Source organism: Zeus faber, assembly GCF_960531495.2.
Source record: "Zeus faber genome assembly, chromosome: 3".
In the NCBI taxonomy this organism is placed as follows: domain Eukaryota; kingdom Metazoa; phylum Chordata; class Actinopteri; order Zeiformes; family Zeidae; genus Zeus; species Zeus faber.
The window spans coordinates 197,174-221,509 of record NC_137190.1 but is presented as its reverse complement, the minus strand read 5'-3'; the positions used below and the strand labels follow the sequence as shown (position 1 = coordinate 221,509).

The following is a 24,336-nucleotide window of genomic DNA, read 5'->3' as shown; positions in this document are numbered from 1 at the left end:
CCGGCGAGCCTGTTAAGAGGGCGTTGCAGTAGTCGAGACGGGACATCACCAAGATTTGTACCAGCAGTTGAGTGGCATATTGGGTCAGGTACGGCCTGACTTTTGACTTTTGACTTTTGACTTTTGACTTTGACTACTCAACGGATGTTGAGTAGTGCGAAGCGGCAGGACCGGGAGACGGCGGCAACATGGTCCGAGAATGTCAGTTGGTCATCAATAATGACACCAAGATTCCTTGCAGCCTTGGTAGGAACAAGAGATAGAGTCGATTTTAATATCAATGTTGTGATAAATACCTTGTTTGGCCGGGAAGACCAGCAGTTCCGTTTTCGCCAGATTTAGTTGAAGATGATAATCCTTCATCCATGTGAATATGTCAGCGAGACAATCCGAGATCCGCGTCGAGACAGTAGGGTCGTCGGGCGGGAAGGACAGATAGAGTTGAGTATCATCCGCATAGCAGTGATATGAAAAGCCATGTGAGCGGATGATCGGGCCCAGTGAGGTGGTGTATATGGCAAAGAGGAGGGGTCCTAGCACCGAACCGTTTTTCTGAGTTGATGTTTTTGGTGAATTTTGGGTTTTGGTTTTGAGGGCATTCAATTAGATATAGATGCCAATTCATCAAATATTCCATTCATAGCTGTTCTGCGGGGTTGACACCTTCTTTGTTGTGATCGGAAGTTTGAAGAAGATAATTGTTTATGAGTGATTGACTTTTGGGTTCTCTAATTGCTTTCTGATATTCTTCTGTGCCGTTTTGGGCCGATCTGTATGTTGTGGCTGTATCATACAGCATACTGGGCTTTACTTGTGTGGTCGTGGTTTCTGTTCTTTTAAGATGCACCGTCATGTGACTGTGATCTGACAGAGGATCAGTGGTTTGACAGGAAGTGCTTTAAGGCTGCGATGTCTTTTAAAATTTGCATCCAAATATTCTTTTTTGATTTATTGATTTGTTCTCTCTCTCTCTCTCTCTCTCTCTCTCAAGGGATTTTTTTGGGCTTCAGTTCTTGGCACTGCAGTGTATCTTGGGGACTTGATTTAAGATGCATCCAAAATGTGATTGTTCTTTTCTGAATGTTTATTATGAAGATATATGGAGCTCATTCTGCCCTGCATGCATTGGTGGCTGTTTTTCTTTCTATGTTTCATATACTTGTGCAGAATGTGTCATGCAGGGTCTCTATAGGATGATTGTCCACCTAGTGTCGGTGTGCTGACTGAGTGGACCCCACACTTCACTTCCATACAAGGGATATTGGTACCATTATACTATCAGATGTTTACTACTATAGGGATATTGGTACCATTATACTATCAGATGTTTACTACTATAGGGATATTGGTACCATTATACTATCAGATGCTTACGACTATAGGGATATTGGTACCATTATACTATCAGATGTTTACTACTATAGGGATATTGGTACCATTATACTATCAGACGCTTACTACTATAGGGATATTGGTACCATTATACTATCAGATGCTTACGACTATAGGGATATTGGTACCATTATACTATCAGATGCTTGCTAATATAGGGATATTGGTACCATTATACTATCAGATGTTTACTACTATAGGGATATTGGTACCATTATACTATCAGACGCTTACTACTATAGGGATATTGGTACCATTATACTATCAGATGCTTGCTACTATAGGGATATTGATACCATTATATTATCAGATGTTTGAGTCCAGATTCTGATTGGTTTGTCTACTTGGTCTACCGCTCTGTCTCTCTGTAAAGGATTGTTAGTTAAGTCAGTCTCTGTCCACAGCTTGGAGGAATGTAAAGTCAATCTGGACAAACCTGTCCTGAGGAGGTTTGAGTAAGTACAGAGCCCCGCTGCATGCTGGGAGCTGGGACAGGACCCTGCCAGTGTTTGTGTGCTTGCTGTGTGTTAGCTGGTCTGGTGTGGTCTGGTTTGGGTTTTCATGTGATTTACTGGTTTTACTGATCAGAATTCTCTTAATCAATAATTAACACTCCACAACAATATGATGTATTAATTATTGAACTAAGCGTTGGATGTGTGTGTTACGTTTACCCTGGGCGACCATCTTGGCTCAGTCCTCCTGACTTACTGTCTTCTAGTCCCGCTGTGGTTCGTTGTCTGGCTGCAACCGAGTGGCAGAAGAGACGTTCCCTCCATGACACCAAGGAGACGCCGCCTCATAACATCATAGCTCCACCCCCAGATGGAGCAGAGGGTGGTAGTGAAGGTGAGTCCACTGGGCGGAAACAAGGACACTTCAGTAGGTAGCAAGGACACTTCAGTAGGTAGCAAGGACACTTCAGTAGGTAGCAAGGACACTTCAGTTGGTAGCAAGGACACTTCAGTAGGTAGCAAGGTCACTCCAGCAAGTACCAAGGACACTTCAGTAGGTAGGTACCAAGGACACTTCAGTAGGTAGGTACCAAGGACACTCCAGTAGGTAGGTACCAAGGACACTCCAGTAGGTAGGTACCAAGGACACTCCAGCAGGTAGCAAGCAAGGACACTCCAGCAGGTAGCAAGCAAGGACACTCCAGCAGGTAGCAAGCAACGACACTCCAGCAGGTAGCAAGCAACGACACTTCAGTAGGTAGCAAGCAAGGACACTTCAGTAGGTAGCAAGGACACTCAGTAGGTAACAAGTTCACTAAGTTTGTAACAGGGACACTTAAGTAGGACATACTCTGAAAGTGCTCAACCCTTAGGCTCTGCCTCTAATTGAGGACGCTATGCGTGTCAGTGTCTCTGCAGGACGGCGAGCGATGCGGCTCTCTGTCCAGCGACAGGAAGTTCCTGCTGGACATGCTCTACTCTAAGATGGCCTCCAATACAGGAAGTACCACAGCAGAAGAAGAGCCCCCTGATGGTCCTGCTAAGCTCCGTCCCCAGTGCAGCATCGATGCAGAGAGACACGCCCGCAGCCTGGAGCGCACGCAGATGACGCCGCTTGGCCGCGGTCAGGACTCCGTGAGCTGGGGGGCACTGCAGCCGTGCTCCACCCAACTCTGCATCAGAGATCTGGACTTCTCCGACCTCCAGGATGACGAGGACGTGGATGTCTTGGATGTGGACACATTGGACTCCGTCCCCCTTGCTCCACCCACATCGGGACTGGTTGGAGCATCCCCACCCCCACCCCCACCCCCTCCTCCTGGAGGGGCAGCCCCGCCCCCGCCTCTGCCTCCGGGCCTAGTCGCCCCCCCCCCTCCACCCCCTCCACCCCCTCCACCCCCTCCCTCCTCTCTGGCCGCTCCATCTCGAGCGACTAAGAAGAAGACAGTGAAGCTGTTCTGGAAGGAGCTGAAACAGGTGGAGGCCCCCAGGACGTCTATGTTTGGTCGTGGGACAGTTTGGGCATCGCTGGACAAGGTGACGGTGGATGGTGCCAATCTGGAGCGCCTGTTTGAATCCAAGTCCAAAGAACTTCCTGTCCCCAAGGTAGCCCTAAACCTTCTGTTACTAGGCGACAGAAACCTGTAGAGGCAGTTGAAGTTCAGATCCAAACGTAAAATATAGAATGAAGTATAGGAACTGTTCACTAGAAAAGACACGCATGGTGATCAGGGACACGTAGAGGTCAGGGAGGTGTGGAGGTCAGGGACAGAACTGGTCTCTTTGAATTTTAAGTTTGGGCTATGGTCCACATTGAGACTGATGCCAATATGGATCATCTGGATGAGACGGGCTTTGACAGTTTTGCTTTGGTCACTTTGTGAGAACCAGTCTAAGTCCAGTCTAACTTTTGTGTGAAACCTTCTAGAAAGGAGCTGAAGTGAAGCGGTCTGAGCTTCTGGTTCTGGACCCAAAGAGGAGCAACGCCATAAACATCGGGATGACGGTTCTTCCCGCTGTCCACGTCATCAGAACCGCCATCCTCAACCTGGACGAGTTCTCCATCAGCAAAGAGGGAATAGAGGTAAGTGGTGCTGCTGCCACCAGAGGCGCTGTTGCTTTGTCAGTGCTGACCTCAGCCTGGAGCTTCGACTACAGATACCATGAAAATACTTTGTGAAGCCGCTTTAGGCAGGAAGCAGGAAGTAGTATCCGTCATGGCCGCCGAGGAACCCACCGGATGGGTGGCGGCAGAAAAACCTTGTAGTTCATCTATGTGACCACTAGGCAGCAACATGTAGTATTCAAACTACAACTACAAACTACATGTAGTTCACAGAAGTACATGTACACCAGGGTAACTTGAAGCCCCGCCCCGTCTGTCTGTGTAGAAGATCCTGACCATGATCCCGACAGAGGAAGAGAAGCAAAAGATCCAGGAGGCACAGCTTGCTAACCCTGACATTCCTCTGGGCAGTGCAGAGAACTTCCTGTTGACGCTCTCCTCCATCAGCGCTCTGAGCGCCCGCCTGCAGCTCTGGGCCTTCAAGCTCAACTACGACGCTCTGGAGAAGGTAGGAGGCCCAGCAGGTCCAGCAGGTCCATTGAAATTTTGTGACAAACCGATTCCCTTCTCTCCCCCTCCTTCCCCCTCCTCCTCTCCTCCTCCTCTTCCTCCTCCTTCTTCCTTTCCTTCTCCTCCTTCCTCTCCTCCTCCTTCCTCCTCTCCTCCTCTTCTTCCTCCTCCTCCCCTCCTTCCTCTCCTCCTTCCTTCTTCTTCCTTTCCTCCTCCTTCTTCCTCTCCTCTTCCTTCCTCCTCTCCTCCTCCTCTTCTTCCTCCTCCTCACCCCCCCACTTCCTCTCCTCCTCCTTCCCTCCTTCCTCTCCTCCTCCTCCCCTCCTTCCTCTCCTCCTCCCCTCCTTCCTCTCCTCCTCCTCTTCCACCTCCCCTCCTTCCTCTCCTCCTCATTTTCCTCCTACTCCTCCTCCTCCCCCCTTCCTCTCCTCCTCCGTCCTCCTCCCCCTACTCCTCCTCCTCCCCTCTTTCCTCTTCTCCTCCTCCTCCCCTCCTTCCTCTTCTCCTCACCTTCTTCCTTCCTCTCCTCCTTTTCCTCATCTTCCTCCTCCTCCTGCTCCCCTCCTTCCTCTCCTCCTCCCCTCCTTCCTCTCCTCCTCCTTCCTCTTCCTCCTCCCCCTCCTCCCCTCCTTCCTCTCCCCCTCCCTCTCTTCCCCCTCTTCCTCCTCCTTTTCCTCCTCTTCTCCTCATCTTCCTCCTCTCCTCCTCTTCCTCCTCCTGCCTCCTTCCCCTCCTCCCCTCCTTCCTCTCCTGCTCCTTCCTCCCCTCACCCTCACCCTCCTCCTTCCTCTACTCCTCCTCCTCCTCCTCCCCAGGATATTGCTGAGCCTCTCTTTGACCTCAAACTCTCCATGGAGCAGCTCTCCTCCAGTCAGACGTTCAGAAGGATCCTCGCTGCCGTGCTGGCGGTGGGCAACGTGCTCAACGGCTCTGAGGTGCCTGCGTGCGCGCGCACACACACACACACACACACACACACATCATATTTCATATTTCACATCATAGTTCACATCATATTTCATGTTGCACATCATATTTCACGTTCCACATCGTATTTCGTGTTTCACATCATATTTCATATTTCACTTCATATTTTTCATATTTCACTTCATGTTTCACATCATATTTCATATTTCACATCATATCTTATATTTCACATCATAGTTCACATCATATTTCATGTTGCACATCATATTTCATGTTTCACATCGTATTTCATGTTTCACATCATATTTAATATTTCACATCATATTTCATGTTTCAATTCATATTTTATATTTCACATCAGATTTCATATTTTACATAATTTCACATCGATTCACATCATATATCATGTTTCACATCATATTTCATAATTCACATCATATTTCACCTCATATTTTATTCAGTTCCCTGGTTGGTTGTGTCTCAGATCGTTGTCGGATCAACTTGTGTTTTTCCTTCTAATCCTGAGTTTTGGCTTCAGTTTAATCTGCAGCTTTATCTGCATCAAGGATATGCGCTGTGTCCTAGTAGTGTGTACGGTGTAGTAGCCTGTACTAGTAGTAGTAGGACAGTGTACTGTGTAGAAGCCTGTAGTAGTGGGACTGTGTACTGTGTAGTAGCCTGTACTAGTAGTAGTAGTACTAGTAGTAGTAGTAGTAGTAGTAGTAGTAGTAGTAGTAGTAGGACTATGTATTGTGTAGTAGCCTGTTGTAGTAGTAGAAGTAGGACTGTGTACTGTGAGTAGCCTGTACTATAATTAGTATTTGTAGTAATAGGACTGTGTACTGTGTAGTAGCCTGTTGTAGTAGTAGTAGTAGTAGTAGTAGTAGTAGTAGTAGGACTGTGTACTGTGAGTAGCCTGTAGTAGTAGTAGTAGTAGTAGTAGTAGTAGCGGTGGTAGTAGTAGTAGTAGTAGTAGTAGTAGGACTGTGTACTGTGTAGTAGAATTAGTAGTAGGACTGTGCACTGTGTAGTAGCCAGTAGTAGTAGTAGTATTAGTAGTAGTAGGACTGTGCACTGTGAGTCGCCTGTAGTAGTAGTAGCGGTAGTAGTACTAGGACTGTGTACTGTGTAGTAGCCTGAAGTAGTAGAAGTAGTAGTAGGACTGTATACTGTGTAGTAGCCTGTAATAGTAATAGGACTGTACTGTGTAGTAACCTGTAGAAGTAGCAGTAGGACTGTGTACTGTATATTAGCCTGTAGAAGTAGTAGTAGAAGGACTGTCTACTGTGTAGTAGCCTGTAGAAGTAGTAGTGGGACTGTGTAGTAGCCTGTAGTAGTAGAAGTTGTAGTAGCACTGTGTATTGTGTAGTAGCCTGTAGAAGTAGTAGTATGACTGTGTACTGTGGAGTAGCCTGTAGTAGTAATAGGACTGTACTGTGTAGTAGCCTGTAGTAGTAGAAGAAGTAGTAGGACTGTGTACTGTGTAGTAGCCTGTAGTAGAAGAAGTAGTAGGACTGTGTACTGTGTAGTAGCCTGTAGTAGTAGAAGTTGTAGTAGCACTGTGTATTGTGTAGTAGCCTGTAGAAGTAGTAGTACGACTGTGTACTGTGGAGTAGCCTGTAGTAGTAATAGGACTGTACTGTGTAGTAGCCTGTAGTAGTAGAAGAAGTAGTAGGACTGTGTACTGTGTAGTAGCCTGTAGAAGTTGTAGTAGGACTGTGTACTGTGTAGTCGCCATTAGTAGTAGTAGTAGTAGTAGTAGTAGTAGGACTGTGTACTGTGTTGTAGCCTTTAGTAGTAGTAATAGTAGGACTGTGTACTGTGTAGTAGCCTTTAGTAGTAGAAGTAGTAGTAATAGGACTGTACTGTGTAGTAGCCTGTAGAAGTAGTAGTAGGACTGTGTACTGTGTAGTCGCCTATAGTAGTAGTAGTAGTAGGACTGTGTACTGTGAGTAGCCTGTACTATAATTAGTATTTGTAGTAATAGGACTGTGTACTGTGTAGTAGCCTGTTGTTGTTGTAGTAGTAGTAGTAGTAGTAGTAGTAGTAGTAGTAGTAGTAGTAGTAGGACTGTGTAGTAGCCTTTAGTAGTAGAAGTAGTAGTAATAGGACTGTACTGTGTAGTAGCCTGTAGTAGTAGAAGTAGTAGTAGGACTGTGTACTGTGTAGTCGCCTATAGTAGTAGTAGTAGTAGTAGTAGGACTGTGTACTGTGAGTAGCCTGTACTATAATTAGTATTTGTAGTAATAGGACTGTGTACTGTGTAGTAGCCTGTTGTTGTTGTAGTAGTAGTAGTAGGACTGTGTACTGTGAGTAGCCTGTAGTAGTAGTAGTAGAGGTAGTAGTAGTAGTAGTAGTAGTAGTAGTAGTAGTAGTAGTAGGACTGTGTACTGTGTAGTAGCCTGTAGTAGTAGAAGTAGTAGTAGGACTGTGCACTGTGTAGTAGCCAGTAGTAGTAGTAGTAGTATTAGTAGTAGTAGGACTGTGTACTGTGAGTAGCCTGTAGTAGTAGTAGCGGTAGAAGTACTAGGACTGTGTACTGTGTAGTAGCCTGAAGTAGTAGAAGTAGTATTAGGACTGTGTACTGTGTAGTAGCCTGTAGAAGTTGTAGTAGCACTGTGTATTGTGTAGTAGCCTGTAGTAGTAGAAGTAGTAGTAGGACTGTGTACTGTGTAGTAGCCTGTAGTAGTAATAGGACTGTACTGTGTAGTAGCCTGTAGAAGTAGTAGTAGGACTGTGTACTGTGTAGTAGCCTGTAGTAGTAATAGGACTGTACTGTGTAGTAGCCTGTAGAAGTAGTAGTGGGACTGTGTACTGTATATTAGCCTGTAGAAGTAGTAGTGGGACTGTGTATTGTGTAGTAGCCTGTAGAAGTAGTAGTACGACTGTGTACTGTGGAGTAGCCTGTAGTAGTAATAGGACTGTACTGTGTAGTAGCCTGTAGTAGTAGAACTGTGTACTGTGTAGTAGCCTGTAGAAGTTGTAGTAGGGCTGTGTACTGTGTGGTAGCCTTTAGTAGTAGAAGTAGTAGTAATAGGACTGTACTGTGTAGTAGCCTGTAGTAGTAGGACTGTGTAGTCGCCTATAGTAGTAGTAGGACTGTGTACTGTGTAGTAGCCTTTAGTAGTAGAAGTAGTAGTAGTAGGACTGTGTACTAGCCTGTAGTAGGACTGTATACTGTGTAATAGCCTGTAGAAGTTGTAGTAAGACTGTGTACTGTGTAGTAGCCTGTAGAATGACTGTCTACTGTGTGGCAGCCTGTAGTTGTAGAAGTAGTAGTGGGACTGTGTACTGTGTAGTAGCCTGTAGAAGTAGTAGTAGGACTGTGTAGTATCCTGTAGTAGTAGAAGTAGTAGTAGGACTGTGTACTGTGTAGTCGCCTATAGTAGTAGTAGTAGTAGTAGTAGTAGGACTGTGTACTGTGAGTAGCCTGTACTATAATTAGTATTTGTAGTAATAGGACTGTGTACTGTGTAGTAGCCTGTTGTTGTTGTTGTAGTAGTAGTAGTAGTAGTAGTAGGACTGTGTACTGTGAGTAGCCTGTAGTAGTAGTAGTAGCGGTAGTAGTAGTAGTAGTAGTAGTAGTAGTAGTAGTAGTAGTAGTAGTAGTAGTAGTAGTAGTAGTAGGACTGTGTACTGTGTAGTAGCCTGTAGTAGTAGAAGTAGTAGTAGGACTGTGCACTGTGTAGTAGCCAGTAGTAGTAGTAGTAGGACTGTGTACTGTGAGTAGCCTGTAGTAGTAGTTGCGGTAGAAGTACTAGGACTGTGTACTGTGTAGTAGCCTGAAGTAGTAGAAGTAGTATTAGGACTGTGTACTGTGTAGTAGCCTGTAGAAGTTGTAGTAGCACTGTGTATTGTGTAGTAGCCTGTAGTAGTAGAAGTAGTAGTAGGACTGTGTACTGTGTAGTAGCCTGTAGTAGTAATAGGACTGTACTGTGTAGTAGCCTGTAGAAGTAGTAGTACGACTGTGTACTGTGGAGTAGCCTGTAGTAGTAATAGGACTGTACTGTGTAGTAGCCTGTAGTAGTAGAACTGTGTACTGTGTAGTAGCCTGTAGAAGTTGTAGTAGGGCTGTGTACTGTGTGGTAGCCTTTAGTAGTAGAAGTAGTAGTAATAGGACTGTACTGTGTAGTAGCCTGTAGTAGTAGGACTGTGTAGTCGCCTATAGTAGTAGTAGGACTGTGTACTGTGTAGTAGCCTTTAGTAGTAGAAGTAGTAGTAGTAGGACTGTGTACTAGTCTGTAGTAGGACTGTATACTGTGTAATAGCCTGTAGAAGTTGTAGTAAGACTGTGTACTGTGTAGTAGCCTGTAGAATGACTGTCTACTGTGTGGCAGCCTGTAGTTGTAGAAGTAGTAGTGGGACTGTGTACTGTGTAGTAGCCTGTAGAAGTAGTAGTAGGACTGTGTAGTATCCTGTAGTAGTAGAGCTAGTAGTAGGACTGTGTACTGTGTGTAGCACTAGTAGTAGTGTGTACAGTGTAGTAGTAGAGTAGTACTAGTGTGTTCTGTGTACTATTTTTTTAACTCCTAGTAGTAGCGTGTACTATGTAGTAGTAGCATTAGTGTGTACTGTGTAGTAGTAGGAGTGTGGTAGTAGCGTGTAGTAGTAGTGTGTACTATGTAGTAGGAGTGTGTAGTAGAAGTAGGAGTGTATCCTCTGCAGTAGTAGTAGCGTGTACTTGGTGTAGTAGGAGTATATACTGTGTGTAGTAGTAGCGGGTACTATGTAGCAGTTGTAGTTACATTACATTACATTGATCAGACGCTTTTATCCAAAGCCACTTACAATTGTTCAAACACTGACGGACGCAGCCATCAGGAGCAATTAGGGGTTAAGTGTCTTGCTCAAGGACACTACAGCATGCTAGCAGGAGGATCCAACCAGCAACCTTTAGATCCCTAGACCACCAGCTCTACCTCCTGAGCTACCATCCCCAGTAGAAAGAGTGGGTACTGTGTAGTAGTAGTGGTAGAGTAGTAGTAGTAGTAGGAGTATATACTGTGTGTAGTAGTAGCATGTACTATGTAATAGTAGTAGTAGGAGTGCATTACTGTCTAGTAGTAGCATGTACTGTGTAGTAGTAGTTGTAGTAGCAGTGTGTGCTGTGTGTAGTAGCGTGTACTGTGTGTAGTAGTACTGTGTGTTGTCTCCAGGCTGCAGGCTTTGAGCTGTCCTACCTGCAGAAGGTCTCTGAGGTGAAGGACACCGTCCAGAGACAGACGCTGCTGCACCACGTCTCCGCCCTGCTGCTGCACAATTACCCACAATGCACCGATCTCTACTCCGAGATCCCTGCTGTGGTCCGCTCCGCCAAGGTGCAGCTCCTCCTCTGCTCCTCCTTTACTCCATCACTGCTGCCCCTCCTTTACTAGATCACTGCTGGTCCTCGTCTGCTCCTTCTTGACTACATCACTGTTAATCCTCCTCTGCTCCTCCTTTACTACATCGCTGCTGCTCCTCCTCTGCTCCTCCTTTACTAAATCACTGTTGCTCCTCCTCTGCTCCTCCTTTACTACATCACTGCTGCTCCTCCTCTGCTCCTACTTGACTACATCACTGCTGCTCCTCCTTTACCACATCACCTTACATCACGTCATCAGCTTTGAAATTAAACTGTCAACACTGAACCTTCTATAGGAGGAAGTGACATCAGTAGAGGTACAAAAGTTAGAAATTAGGAGCAAGGTGGCCGCAAGGGTGATTCAAGATTCAAGATTTTTATTTGTCACATACATATACATACTTCCATACATATATGCAGTGAAATGTAATGCAACGCACCCGGTGATAGCACACAATATGTCCTAGGAAAAAATTAAAAATAAAATAAAATAAAAAGTAGAAAATTCCTTTCTAATAGACCGACTAACTGACTCCTAAAATGTAATACAGTAAGTGGAATACTTATAGAATAAGATAAAAATATAAAGAATAAAATACAATAAAAATAAATTGAAATAAAATGGAATAGATAGAAGGAATATGGCTATGTATATACAGATATGTGCATTTAAAGTGGCATGTGAATTAAAGTGGCATGTGAATGTGAATAGTGTGAGGTAGTGTTTGGGATAATACAGCACAGTATACAACAGTACGGCGCAGCAATACGACATCACGAACAACCCTGAACAGTGACACAGTATGCGGTACAGTATGCTACATACAGTACAGTAGGTAGTGGAGCCTAGTGCATGGCTCAGTTAGGACCCCTGGTGAGGTCAGCGTTGACAGTTCTGATGGCTTGAGGGAAGAAACTCCGTCTCAGTCTCTCTGTTCTCGCTGCGTGACTGCGGAGGCGCTTGCCTGACCGCAGCAGCTGAAACAGTCCGTTGTTGGGGTGATGAGGATCCTTCATGATCCTCCGGGCTCTGCTACTACACCTCCTGGTGTATAACTCCTGCAAGGGGGGGAGGGTAGTTCCAGTGGTACGTTCAGCTGAACGCACCACCCTCTGCAGGGCCCGCCTGTCCTGGGCAGTACAGTTCCCAAACCAGGCAGTGATGTTGCCTGTCAGGATGCTCTCCACTGCTCCAGAGTAGAAGGACTTGAGGATCCTCACCGAGACCCGGAATTTCCTCAGCTGCCTGAGGTGGTAGAGACGCTGCCTCGCCTTTCTCACCAGAGTGTCTGTGTGAACAGTCCATGTTAAGTCCTCTGTGATGTGGACTCCCAGATATCTGAAGCTGCTCACCCTATCGACAGAAGTCCCATTAATCCACAAGGGCGCGTGCGTCCTCGATTGTGATCCACGCCTAAAGTCCACAATCAGCTCCTTGGTTTTGCTGACGTTCAGGTGGAGGCTGTTGTCCTGGCACCAGAGTGACAGGTCAGCCACCTCCTCGCGGTAGGCCTTCTCATCGCAGTCGGTGATCAGGCCCACGACCACGGTGTCGTCAGCAAACTTGATGATGGTGTTGGAGCTGGACCTGGCCACACAGTCATGTGTGTACAGGGAGTACAGTAGGGGGCTGAGGACGCAGCCCTGGGGGGATCCTATATTCAGGGTGAGGGAGCTTGACATGTACTTCCCCACCTTGACCACCTGGGGGCGGGCTGTGAGGAAGTCCAGGATCCAGGTGCACAGCGACCATTCAATCCTAGCTCCATCAGCTTGACAGCCAGTTTGGTGGGAACTATGGTGTTGAAAGCTGAACTATAATCAATGAACAGCATTCTCACATAGGCCCCCTTCTGGCCATCCAGGTGCGTGAGCGTGGTGTGCAGTACCTGGGAGACCGCGTCATCCGTGGATCTGTTCTGCCGGGACGCGAACTGCAACGGGTCCAAGGTGCGGGGGAGGGAGGCGCAGATGTAGTCCTTAATCAGCCTCTCGAAACACTTCATGACCACCGAGGTGAGGGCCACCGGACGGTAGTCATTCAGGCAGGTTGGAGAGGCGATCTTCGGAACAGGAACGACGGTGGACCTCTTGAAGCAGGACGGGACCACTGATTCAGCCAGGGAGATGTTGAATATTGTGGTGAACACCGGAGCTAGCTGGTTAGCACAGGTCTTCAGTACTCGCCCAGATATGCCGTCTGGGCCCGCAGCTTTCCTGGTGTTCACCCGCATCAAAGCCCTCCTGACCTCGTGCACGGACACTGAGAGTGCGCGCTCATCCCCAGTGGTGTAACTCCAATTAGCCGGCGAGCTAGCGGTGCTGCTGCCAGACTCGAACCGCGCATAAAAGGAGTTCAGTTGGTTGGCCAGGGAGGCGTCCACACTCGTGGCTGGGGAGGAGCTGCTCTTGTAGTTTGTTATTGTTCGCAGCCCCTCCCACAAGCGTCTTGTGTCCCCCCGCTCCATCTGCAGCTCCACGGTGTCTCTGTACGTCCATTTGGCGTCCCTCACCGCCCTCCGCAGATTGTACGACGCCGCTTTGTAATTGTCCATGTTACCAGATACAAGACCGTCGTTGTAAGCGGCCGTGCGCGCATTCAGAGCGCAGCGGATGGATTTATCAACCCATGGTGGGTGGAGGGGTCTGGAACCTGTCCAGTGGCTGGAGGAGTCTGTAACCTGACCAATCGGTGTAGATCTGGAGGTGCAGTATCATGGGCAGCCTGTAGGAGAGAACCAGGGATTAAAGGACAGCATTTATACACCACCTTGTATGTGAGTCTGGAACCTGCCCAGTGGCAGGAGGAGTCTGGAACCTGCCCAGTGGCAGGAGGAGTCTGGAACCTGCCCAGTGGCAGGAGGAGTCTGGAACCTGCCCAGCAGGTGGAGTCTGGAACCTGCCCAGCAGGTGGAGGAGTCTGGAGGTGCGGTATCATGGACAGCCTGTAGGAGAGAGCAGAGATTAAAGGACAGCATTTATACACCACCTTGTATGTGAGTGTGGAACCTGTCCAGTGGCTGGAGGAGTCTGGAACCTATCTAGTGGCTGGAGGAGTCTGGAACCTGCCCCCGAGACTGGAGGAGTCTGGAACCTGCCCCCGAGACTGGAGGAGTCTGGAACCTGCCCCCGAGACTGGAGGAGTCTGGAACCTGCCCCCGAGACTGGAGGAGTCTGGAACCTGCCCCCGAGACTGGAGGAGTCTGGAACCTGCCCCGGAGACTGGAGGAGGCTGGAACCTGTCCAGTGGCTGGAGGAGTCTGGAACCTGCCCAGTGGGTGTAGGTCTGGAGGTGCAGTATCATGGACAGCCTGTAGTAGAGAACCAGGGATTAAAGAACAGCATTTATACACCACCTTGTATGTGAGTCTGGAACCTGTCCAGTTGCTGAAGGAGTCTGGAATTTGTCCAGTGGCTTGAGGAGTCTGGAACCTGTCTAGTGAGTGTAGGTCTGGAGGTGCAGTACAATGGACAGCTGGTAGGAGACAACCAGGGCGTTAGTGGACAGCATTTATACACCACCTTTCCAGCCACTATGGCCACGCTTTACATGTCACATGACACATGCACCCATTCACACACCGACTGCAGGGTCCGCCACCAGGAGACAAGGAAGCTCTAAGTTGCCTTGCTCAAGGACACCTCTGCAAAGTAGTCAGTAGGATCCCAGGATCTAACCACCAACCCTCAAGCTCCTGCCGCCTGGTTAGATTTGGGAATCAGTGCAGTGATAGGACTTCAGTAGGGGTCAGTTGAAGTCAGGAGGAGTCGGTAGAAGTCAGTAGCGGCCGAGAGAGGTCAGTAGATGCTAGTAAGGTCAGTAGGCATCAGTAGGGGTCAGTAAAAATCAGTAGGGCCCAAGGGAGGTCAGTAGAGGTTCGTTGGGGTAAGAAGGGGCCAATAGGGGTTAGTAGTGGTCAGAGGCCAGCAGGGATCGGTAGGGGTCTAACCCATCTGAGTCACAAGAGGAGCCAGAGGACCTCCCGTGACTCAAAACCATGAGGTTCATCGTACGTTAGAATTCACACTGATTAGAGCAGGTTCCTCCTTCTGAGGAGACATTACTCTGTGTTCTTTTACACAGGTGGATTTTGAGCAGCTCTCCGACAGTCTAGTGCAGCTGGAGCGACGGTGCAAGGCATCATGGGAAAACCTGAAGCTCATCTCCAAGCATGAGAGCAAAGTTTCTCTGAGGAATAAGATGAGCGACTTCCTGAAGGAGGCGACCAGGAGGATCCTGGTTCTGAAGGTGGTGCACCGCAGGGTGACCAACAGGTCCGCGCGCGCACACACACACACACACACACACACACACACACACACACACACACACACACACACACACACACACACACACACACACACACACACACACACACACACATATCCTGGCCCTAAAGGTGGTGCACCGCAGGGTGACCAACAGGTCATCATAGTGAAACACTAAAGAAGTAATTCAAGTCAATACAAACCCTAACCGTTCTAGGGTTTGTAGTAACTTCTTGTATTACTTCTTGAGTTTAGCATCTAAATCAATTACATGAAATATGAACTATTTGCTGCGTGTGAGGAACCTGTGGGTGGCCATCTTCTCCAGGTTCCACTCCTTCCTGCTGTTCCTGGGGCAGCCACTCCACTCAGTCCGGGATGTGAAGGTCACGTCCTTCTGCCGCCTCATCAGCGACTTCAGCCTGGAGTTCCGGACTTGCAGGGAGCGGCTCGTGGCCCAGAACCTGAAGAGAGCCGCACACCGCCAGAGGACCAGGACCCGAGGCAAGATGATCACGGAGGTAAACATGTAGTAGTACATAGTAATATACAGTAATACACACTTAATATACACACACTATTTCAAAACTTTAAGGTCCTTTCGATCAGTTTCAATCTGACTTTTGGGCAAGCCTCCTCTGAGCTGCAGATGAAGCTTCGATGCTGGTTGTAGTGGACCTCAGGGCAGCCTCTCATCAGGGTCAGTCCAACAGGGGAAGAGAGTGAGTGTGTGTGTGTGTGTGTGTGTGTGTGTGTGTGTGTGTGTGTGTGTGTGTGTGTGTGTGTGTGTGTGTGTGTGTGTGTGTGTGTGTGTGTGTGTGTGTGTGTGTGTGTGTGTGTGTGTGCGTAAAGACTCTTTGGTATAAACCTTGTTTGGTTTTAGAGACATTAAAAAAAAAACTGGAACTTAATTTGCACCTGACGTCAAATATACATTAGTACACAGTAATACACACTTTAATATACACACACTGCAAGACCAGGTTCAAGAGGATCTCTGAGCACACACACACACTGAAAAGCTGATTTAATGTTGTGTAGTTGATGGATAAGTGCACAAGGCCAGAGCAGCGCTTGGCTATTGTTAGCTTTACTCAGTGTTTGAGTATTATAGAGTGTACTTGTTAGATTGTTTCTTATCTAATTTTAATCTGTATCTCTCTGACTCCAAAGCCTGAATCGTTTCATCTTCAACATATGATCAGAAACTAAACTGAATCATATGATCCAGAGTAGAGGCAGAGCAGAGGGTGTGTATATAATGTTTTGGTGTAACATTTCAACTTCCTGTCCCCCCAGACTGAGAGGTTCTGTGCAGCACTGCCCCCACAGGACGCTGCAGTTAATGCAGCTCCAGGACAGGAAGAGGAACACCAGAACATGAGGAACCTCCTGATGAGCAGCAACATGGCCGCCAAGCCCGAAATGTTGCGACGCTCCCGAGGAATCCACTGTAACTCTTTTTCTATACACAGTATATTATTTACACAGTATATTCTATATACAGTATATTCAACTGAGATGTGGAGTCACTGAACTTGATGAATGGATGGATAGAGAGATGGATGTATAAAAGAGAGATGGCTGGGTGGGTAGGGAGATGGATAGAGAAATGGGTGGATGATAGAGAGATGGGTGATGGATGGAGAGATGGATGAATAATTGAGAGATGGATTATGATAGAGAGATGGATGGAGAGATGGGTGGATGATAGAGAGATGGATGATGGATTGAGAGATGGAGGGATGATAGAGATGGGTGGATGATAGATGGATGCTGGATGGAGAGATCGATGGATGAAAGAGAGATGGGTGGAGGGATGGATGGATGGATAGAGAGATGGATGATAGAGAGATGCATGGATGGATGAATGATAGAGAGATGGATGATGGATGGATGATAGAGAGATGGTTGGAGAAATGCATGGATGGATGATGGAGAGATGGATGATGGATGGAGAGATGGATGGATGGAGTTTCAGGAGTCAAACCCACTGTCTTCATGCTTCAGGTTCCACATGTGCTTAAAGATGTTCCTCTGGTTCTTTGGTTCCTGGTTCCTTCCTGTCAGCTAGACCCAGTCTGACCTCTGACCTGCTGTTCTTCATTGGAGGCTTTTTGCTTTATACTTCAGCGATGCTGTGGTGCAGATCCAGGCGATCAGTGGCTTGTGCGATCCTCAAACTGTCATGGACCTGCTGCCTTCTGATTGGCTGCAGGGAGTGCTGATATACTGAATCCATGCACAGTAGATATACTATTTATATCAGTGGCACGGCAACCAGGCAGCCCTGCACCTCAGGCTGGAAACAAGACGTTGCTCCCCTATTGACTGGCACACTCCTCCCATCCGGATACTGGTCTGGATGGTTTAGTTACTGGGTTTCTGCTCTGGATGGGTCAGTTACCAGTTTACTGGTCTGGATGGGTCAGTTACCAGGTTACTGGTCTGGATGGGTCAGTTATTAGGTAAGTGGTCTGGATTGGTCAGTTACTGGGTTACTGCTCTGGATGGGTCAGTTACTGGTTTACTGGTATGGATGGGTCTGTTATTAGGTTAGTGGTTTGGTCCGGACCACAGCCCCACTGCTCATCAGCTAATATGCTTTTGAAGAAAACTTAGGGTCAGCCAATAGGGAGAGGATGTGACATCAGTATGTACTGTGCTAGTATTGCAGTACTGTGCTAGTACTGTGGTATTGTGCTAGTGCTGTTGTAATACTGTACTACTGTTAGAGGTACTATGCTAGTACGTTTGTACTATGAGGCTGCTGTGCTCCCTGAAGCTCCAGGTAGGACCAGACGATCCCAGATGCCCTCAGCTAGAGACGACTCCAGCCAGGTGGACGCCACTGAGGAGATCATGGATCAGTTGGTCAAGTCTGTTACCCACAATCCCCCAGAGCGAGCCTCCAGGACCCGCCAGCGCTCCCGCCTTAACAGGAAGTCATGTGAGTGCCGGATCAGATTAGATAGTGCTGTCTGCAGCCAAACAGCAGAGTGTGTCCAAAACAGTGATGAGTTCACAGGGTCACTGGGTTCTTATATTTTATTCTGTTATATGATATAATATATTATTATATTAATTGTATGAATGATATTGTATTGTATTATACTATGGTATATGATAAAATATTATGTTATATTATATTCATTATATTATATTATAATATACTATGTTATATGATATAATGTTATATTATATAGTATTGTATTGTGTTATTGTATTATACTATATTACACTATTATATGACAACATATTTATACTACACATATACATAATAATATTACAATATAGTAAGTAGATATATATAATGTTATTATGTTATAATGTTATATGGCATTATACTGTAAGGTATGTGTGTGTGTGTGTGTGTGTGTGTGTGTGTGTGTGTGTGTGTGTGTGTGTGTGTGTGTGTGTGTGTGTGTGTGTGTGTGTGTGTGTGTGTGTGTGTGTAGTGCGCAGGACTCTGCTTTCTGGTGTCAGTGTTGATGTTGTCCACGCTCTGGGATTGAACACCAGCAAGGACTCAGTGTGACGCCCCCCACATACACATACACACACACACACGATTGAAAAAAGTATTTCACTAATTAAAGAGAATGTTTCAGGTTGAACCATGGTTGGAGTTCTGTTAGTCAGGAATATGAAGTTTTAACTTTACATAAAACGGTGACTTTCACACTTATCAATAAAGTTTTTTTTCAATAAATCATCTGTTCTTTGTTTATTGTTTTTATTGGTTTTCATTCCATGTCCATGTTGTTTTGTTGAAGTTTATTATGTGTATGTATTTGTGTATATATATAGTATATGTACAGTATGTATATATGTATATATATATTTGTATTTACTGTGTGTGTATGTACGTGTGTCTATATATATATATATATATATATATATGTGTGTGTGTGTGTGTGTGTATATATATATATATGTGTGTGTGTATATGTGTTTATATATATATGTATATATGTACGTATGTATGTATTTATGTATACTGGAAAATACAGTGTAGGGTCAGTGTAATGGACAGTACAGTGTACTGGGAAGTACAGTGTAGGGTCAGTTCACTGGACAATGACAGTGTTGGGTCAGTGTACTGTTCAGTACAGTGTTGGGTCAGTGTACTGTACAGTGTAGGGTCAGTGTACTGGACAGTACGGTGTAGGGTCAGTGTACTGTACAGTGTAGGGTCGGTGTACTGGACAGTACAGTGTACTGGGAAGTACAGTGTAGGGTCAGTGTACTGGACAGCGGCAGTGTAGGGTCATTGTACTGGACAGTACAGTGTAGGGTCAGTGTACTGGACAGTACAGTGTAGGGTCAGTGTACTGGACAGTACAGTGTAGGGTCAGTGTACTGGACAGTACAGTGTAGGGTCAGTGTACTGGACAGTACAGTGTTGGGTCAGTGTACTGTTCAGTACAGTGTTGGGTCAGTGTACTGTTCAGTACAGTGTTGGGTCAGTGTACTGTACAGTGTAGGGTCAGTGTACTGGACAGTACGGTGTAGGGTCAGTGTACTGTACAGTGTAGGGTCGGTGTACTGGACAGTACAGTGTACTGGGAAGTACAGTGTAGGGTCATTGTACTGGACAGTACAGTGTAGGGTCAGTGTACTGGACAGCGGCAGTGTAGGGTCAGTGTACTGGACAGTACAGTGTAGGGTCAGTGTACTGGACAGTACAGTGTAGGGTCAGTGTACTGGACAGTACAGTGTAGGGTCAGTGTACTGGACAGTACAGTGTAGGGTCAGTGTACTGGACAGTACAGTGTAGGGTCAGTGTACTGGACAGTACAGTGTAGGGTCAGTGTACTGGACAGTACAGTGTAGGGTCAGTGTACTGGACAGTACAGTGTAGGGTCAGTGTACTGGACAGTACAGTGTAGGGTCAGTGTACTGGATAGTACCGTGTATGTACATTTAAATGTCAGTGGCTCTTTAAGGAATGAGTCACGTGCTCCTGCAGCCGGTGTGCGGCTGATGCTCCGCACATATAAGGACCAGGACCCACAGAGCGGGGACCGGAGGATGCAAATCCCCCTCCGAGATGTTGCTTCTCGCCCTGCTCATCGCTCTGCTCGGCAGGGCCGCCGGCACCGAGCTGCCCGCCACACACGCACCGCTGCTCGGCTCACCCTCTGCCACGGGCGGCCCGCCGCAGCGGGGCTCCGGGTCGCCTGGCGTGGTCTCGGCCCGGCAGACCGGACTGGTGGAGCTGCAGGTGGAGGGGCCGGGGGAAGCGCAGGGCTCCCCGCACGAAGGGCATGCCCCCGGGTACCGGATCGTCCAGTGGGAGTGGAGCTACGTCCAGACTCCGTACATCATCGCCACCTGGCTGCTGCTGGCCAGCGGAGCCAAGATCCGTAAGTTGAGATGGAGTTGAGATAAAATACAAGATAAGGTAAGAAAGAGAGGAGATCCAGCAGAGCACATGGTAAGAGAAGATGGGAGAAGATGAAAGATGTTTCACTCTCATCGTTTAGTTTCAACAGTTTCAGGTTTTAATATTAAGACTAAATCGTTTTACAGAAAATCCCTGAATTATTTAAAAAAATGGTGAGATTTCTAGCAGTCTCTCTCTCTCTATCTGTCTACCTGTCAGTTTGAATAAAGTGTTCTGGTCTTCCCGGGTCGATCCAGGACCTGTACAGTTGTGGTCCACATGTAACTCAGTAGGGTTCGGGTCCCAGGTCTACTGTCATTGTGTGTAACAACCAGTGGATCCAGAAGGAGGCGCTCTCAGAACCAATCGAAGAGCTGGAACGTCCCTCGCCCACGTGCACGTGATGAAGAGCCAATCGGATGTTGTTACTGAGGTTCAGGGACTTGATCAGTTTATGTGATCAGCTGATCAACAGCTTCATTCAGTTCAGACATGGACAGATCTAGAGAGGAGGAGAGGATGGAGGAATAGAGGATTGACAGAGTTAAAGAGGATGGAGGGGGACAGATCCACAGCCCCGGCCCCCTCTTTCTCTGTTGCTGTAGTTCAGTTTAGTTCTATATTTATATTTATTGTGTGAGCATGAAGGAGGTTCTGCTGCACCCCACTGTAATCATGGAGGAGGTTTTGAGTAAGGAGACACGAGTTGGATGAGAAGAAGAGAGGGCGTGGCGGCTCTCAGGAAAGTGAACCTGCAGGCAGCAGTGGAAAAGGAATGAAAAGACAAACATAATTAGGTACTTGAATGACTGTGTTTCACAAGGTGTTTTCTCTCCTTTTCCTGGTTTTTCCAACTGTTTCCATTTTCTCTCCCACACATATTTACTCAGGGTTGCCTCTTTAAATGTCAATGGTGGGAGACAGCAGCAGAAGAGGGCTTTGGTTGCTGAATTAATTCACCAAGGACGGTTGGACGTGATGTGCAAGAAACACACAGTGATGCAGCCAATGAGGTCGACAGGGGCTGGTGGGGTGGTGGAGGGGGCAGCTGTCTCTCACCCATGGAACCAACTTCAGTGCAGGAACAGCGATCCTCTTTTCAAAAGGTTCAGACCTCAGGGTTCTGCCCAGCACTGAGATAGAAACAGGTAGAGCTCAGATGGTCAGGGCGGAGGCAGGAGGTTTTATTTTCTGTTTTATTAATGTATATGCTCCCAATCTAGGCTCCCAGAGGGTGGAGCTTTTTAAAAAGCTGAAGGAAACATTGCAGCAGGGGGATCAGAGTGACTACATTGTGATGGGTGGGGACTGGAACTGTACATTGGACTATAGTCTGGATAGGACCAGTGAGGAACCCCACAGAGTTTCTTCCACCTGTCTGTCTGAACTTACAGTTCAGCATGACCTCATGGACACATGGAGAACAAAACATGTGACAGACAGACAGTACACATGGGTGGAGGTTTCAGACGGTAGGGTCAGTGCAGCTCGGCTGGACAGGCTTTACATATCACACACTTCCAGTTCCAGGTTACTAAACAGTTCCATTCACCATGTGGGTTTCACACATCATCACATCATCTCGTCACTCTGGCGCTATGCATTTTACCCAGCACCAAGCACTTTTCTTACTGGCATCCTAATGTAAAGCTGACGCAGGAAGTTGCATGGTAGTTAAGAATTATTCTGGGAAACCTGGAGGAGCAGAAAGGAGGATTTTGGCTCCTTGAGTCAGTGGTGGGAGGTGGAGAAAGCACAAATCCATGTCTTCTGCCAACGGCACTGTGCTCACTCCACAAGCAGGGTTAAGGAGGCCATAAAAACACTGAAGCAGGAGATAAGAGGTATTGAAGGGAAGCCTCCTTGGTGGCAGCACCCCTGCTGGTGGGAGGCTGCAGGAGAAGAGGCAGGAGCTGAGGACTTTCCTCCAGGAGAGAGTGAAGGGTGCTATGGTCAGGGCTCGCTACCTCAGCATCAGGGATATGGACGCCCCCAGCTCCTACTTCCTCAACCTGGAGATGGCTGTTCAGTGGTCCAGATAGGTGGCATGTCTCCGCCTTCCAAATGGCGGGGTGACCACCAGCTGGTGGAGATAAGGAAGCATGCGGTGGCCTTCTACACCAACACCTACAGGGTGGAGGACTCTGATGGAGAGTGTCCTGTCGACCTTCTTCAGGGTTCAACAAGGTGGAGGTCGGGGAGCAGGACGCCTTGGACGCTGCCATCGGAATGGAGGAGCTCACCTCCGCTGTGGGCCAGTTGGCTTCTGGGCGTGGTCCCTTAATAGATGGTCTGCCTCCAGAGTTTTATAAACATTTCTGGAGCCTGATAGGAGAAGATCTCCACCAGGTGCTGCTGGAGTCTGTGCGGACTGGTGTACTACCAGTCTCTTCTCGGGCAGCAAGCTGCTCTCTCTCATACCCAAGAAAGGAGACTTGGCTTTGCTGAAAAACTGGAGAACCATTGCACTGCTCTGCATAGACTTCAAACTTTTATCCAAAGTCCTGGCCAATGGGCTGAAAGGAGTGTTAGAGTTGTTTATTTTTAAAGACCAGTCGTATTGTGTACCAGGCAGATCTATCAAGGACGATTTCTTTTAAGAGGGGGTTGTTAGAGTGGATTGCGGGCACCCTGATGCTCCTCTCCATACACCCTTTCCCTCTGCAATCCTATATGGGATCTTTTAAAGCGGATGCAACCGAAAGTGATTTGGAAAAAAGTAATTTTAAGGAAGTAATCCATCTTTGCAAACACAGTCCAGGACGGACCACTGGGTATCACCAGCACGGAGGTTCAGTTAAAACAATCGCTTAATTAAGCGTTTTTTTAAAAAGATAGCAAGATAAAAGGATCAAATTGTGTAATTATCCCAGTAAAAGGCCCGTCTGCATCTCTGCTCACCGGAGGAGGAGGCGGTGGCGGCTCCTACGTGATGCCCCCCCCCCCCCCCCTGGTAACAGGTGTGTGTCTGAGTGCCTTCTGCACTTCCGCATTGTTCCTCCAATATCTGAACCGAACTGTAGAAAGATAGAAAGCCCATTTCAGAATGACCTGAAACGGGTTTTACTGTGATTTATTTCTCCTTTTTATGGATTTCTCCAGAAGGGGACAAAAGCACCGGGCGTGGTAAAGCAGCGACGCGGAATACCAGTTCCTATTCAGCACACTTTGAATTGTGCTTTACAGGTCACTTAATTAGCAAAATAAAATGTCAAATCGCCTAAAAAACAATCTAACCCTACTCAGCTAATCGCTGGTTGCCGATTTTTTGATCCAATCGCCCAAGCCTAATCCAGAGGGCCGTCGGGAACTTTTTCTCATCTGGTCAGCACTGGATCAGAGCAGCGGCTCCATACCTACCAGTCCAGGAGGGGGGACAAGGCCTGTTTGACATGGCATCTTGGGTCACGGCCGGACCCCATCACTTTTCACCTCCAGACTGTTGCACAGGTTAGTGGATGAAGTCCGTGCTTCCCTGCCACGCCCTCTAGAGCTTTTATGGAGAACCGTACTCTGTCTGACCAATGGGATGATGAGTGTGAGTATGTGTGTCCTTCACTAATGGTCTCTCCTGCTGTGCAGTGGGAGGAGGAGCAGGACAGCCTCCTGTCTTTTGCTGCACCCAGGCTGGGGGAGTTTGAGGCAGTGAGCAAGAAAGCCGTTTACTACACCTGTGTTAAAGTGACAAACCTACGCTCTCTGGCAGGGGTGCAAGTGGACCCGGTTCTTTGGCCCAGGAGCTTTCTCTAACGGACACCGGCGCTCCCTGAACATGATCTGCGCTCACTGTGCTAACATTGTGGGCGTGCCAAGGGCACGTTCCACATGAATATGCATGTCTTGCCCAGACAATCCACAACCTCCATGCCCTTACACACTTAAAAAAAAATACAAAATAAAACATCCCTCATTAAAAAGGCCACCATGGGGCATCAAGGGGCATCAAGGGGCCCTCTGCACGTTCCTGGTTCAGGGTCTGGGGGAA

The 24,336-nt window shown here is 47.4% G+C and overlaps 1 protein-coding gene across 7 annotated transcripts in view; it reads left to right on the top strand.

Moving 5' to 3' along the window:
- fhod1 (formin homology 2 domain containing 1) overlaps positions 1-18,675 on the top strand; it is a 56,248-nt gene extending 37,573 nt beyond the window's left edge. For 4 of the 7 annotated variants that reach the window (XM_079997590.1, XM_079997589.1, XM_079997588.1 and 1 more), the window contains 11 exons: positions 2,114-2,241; positions 2,755-3,452; positions 3,775-3,930; positions 4,238-4,420; positions 5,238-5,357; positions 10,506-10,667; positions 14,778-14,968; positions 15,291-15,483; positions 16,262-16,415; positions 17,748-17,912; positions 18,421-18,675. In XM_079997590.1, the coding sequence (XP_079853716.1) occupies positions 2,114-2,241; positions 2,755-3,452; positions 3,775-3,930; positions 4,238-4,420; positions 5,238-5,357; positions 10,506-10,667; positions 14,778-14,968; positions 15,291-15,483; positions 16,262-16,415; positions 17,748-17,912; positions 18,421-18,500 (2,230 nt within the window). In that variant the 3' untranslated portion in view covers positions 18,501-18,675. Of the gene's footprint in view, positions 1-1,796; positions 1,848-2,113; positions 2,242-2,754; positions 3,453-3,774; positions 3,931-4,237; positions 4,421-5,237; positions 5,358-10,505; positions 10,668-14,777; positions 14,969-15,290; positions 15,484-16,261; positions 16,416-17,747; positions 17,913-18,420 lie in introns of all 7 variants that reach the window. The other 3 variants (XM_079997585.1, XM_079997586.1, XM_079997591.1) reach the window with 2 other exon arrangements.
- Positions 18,676-24,336: the final 5,661 nt, after the last annotated feature.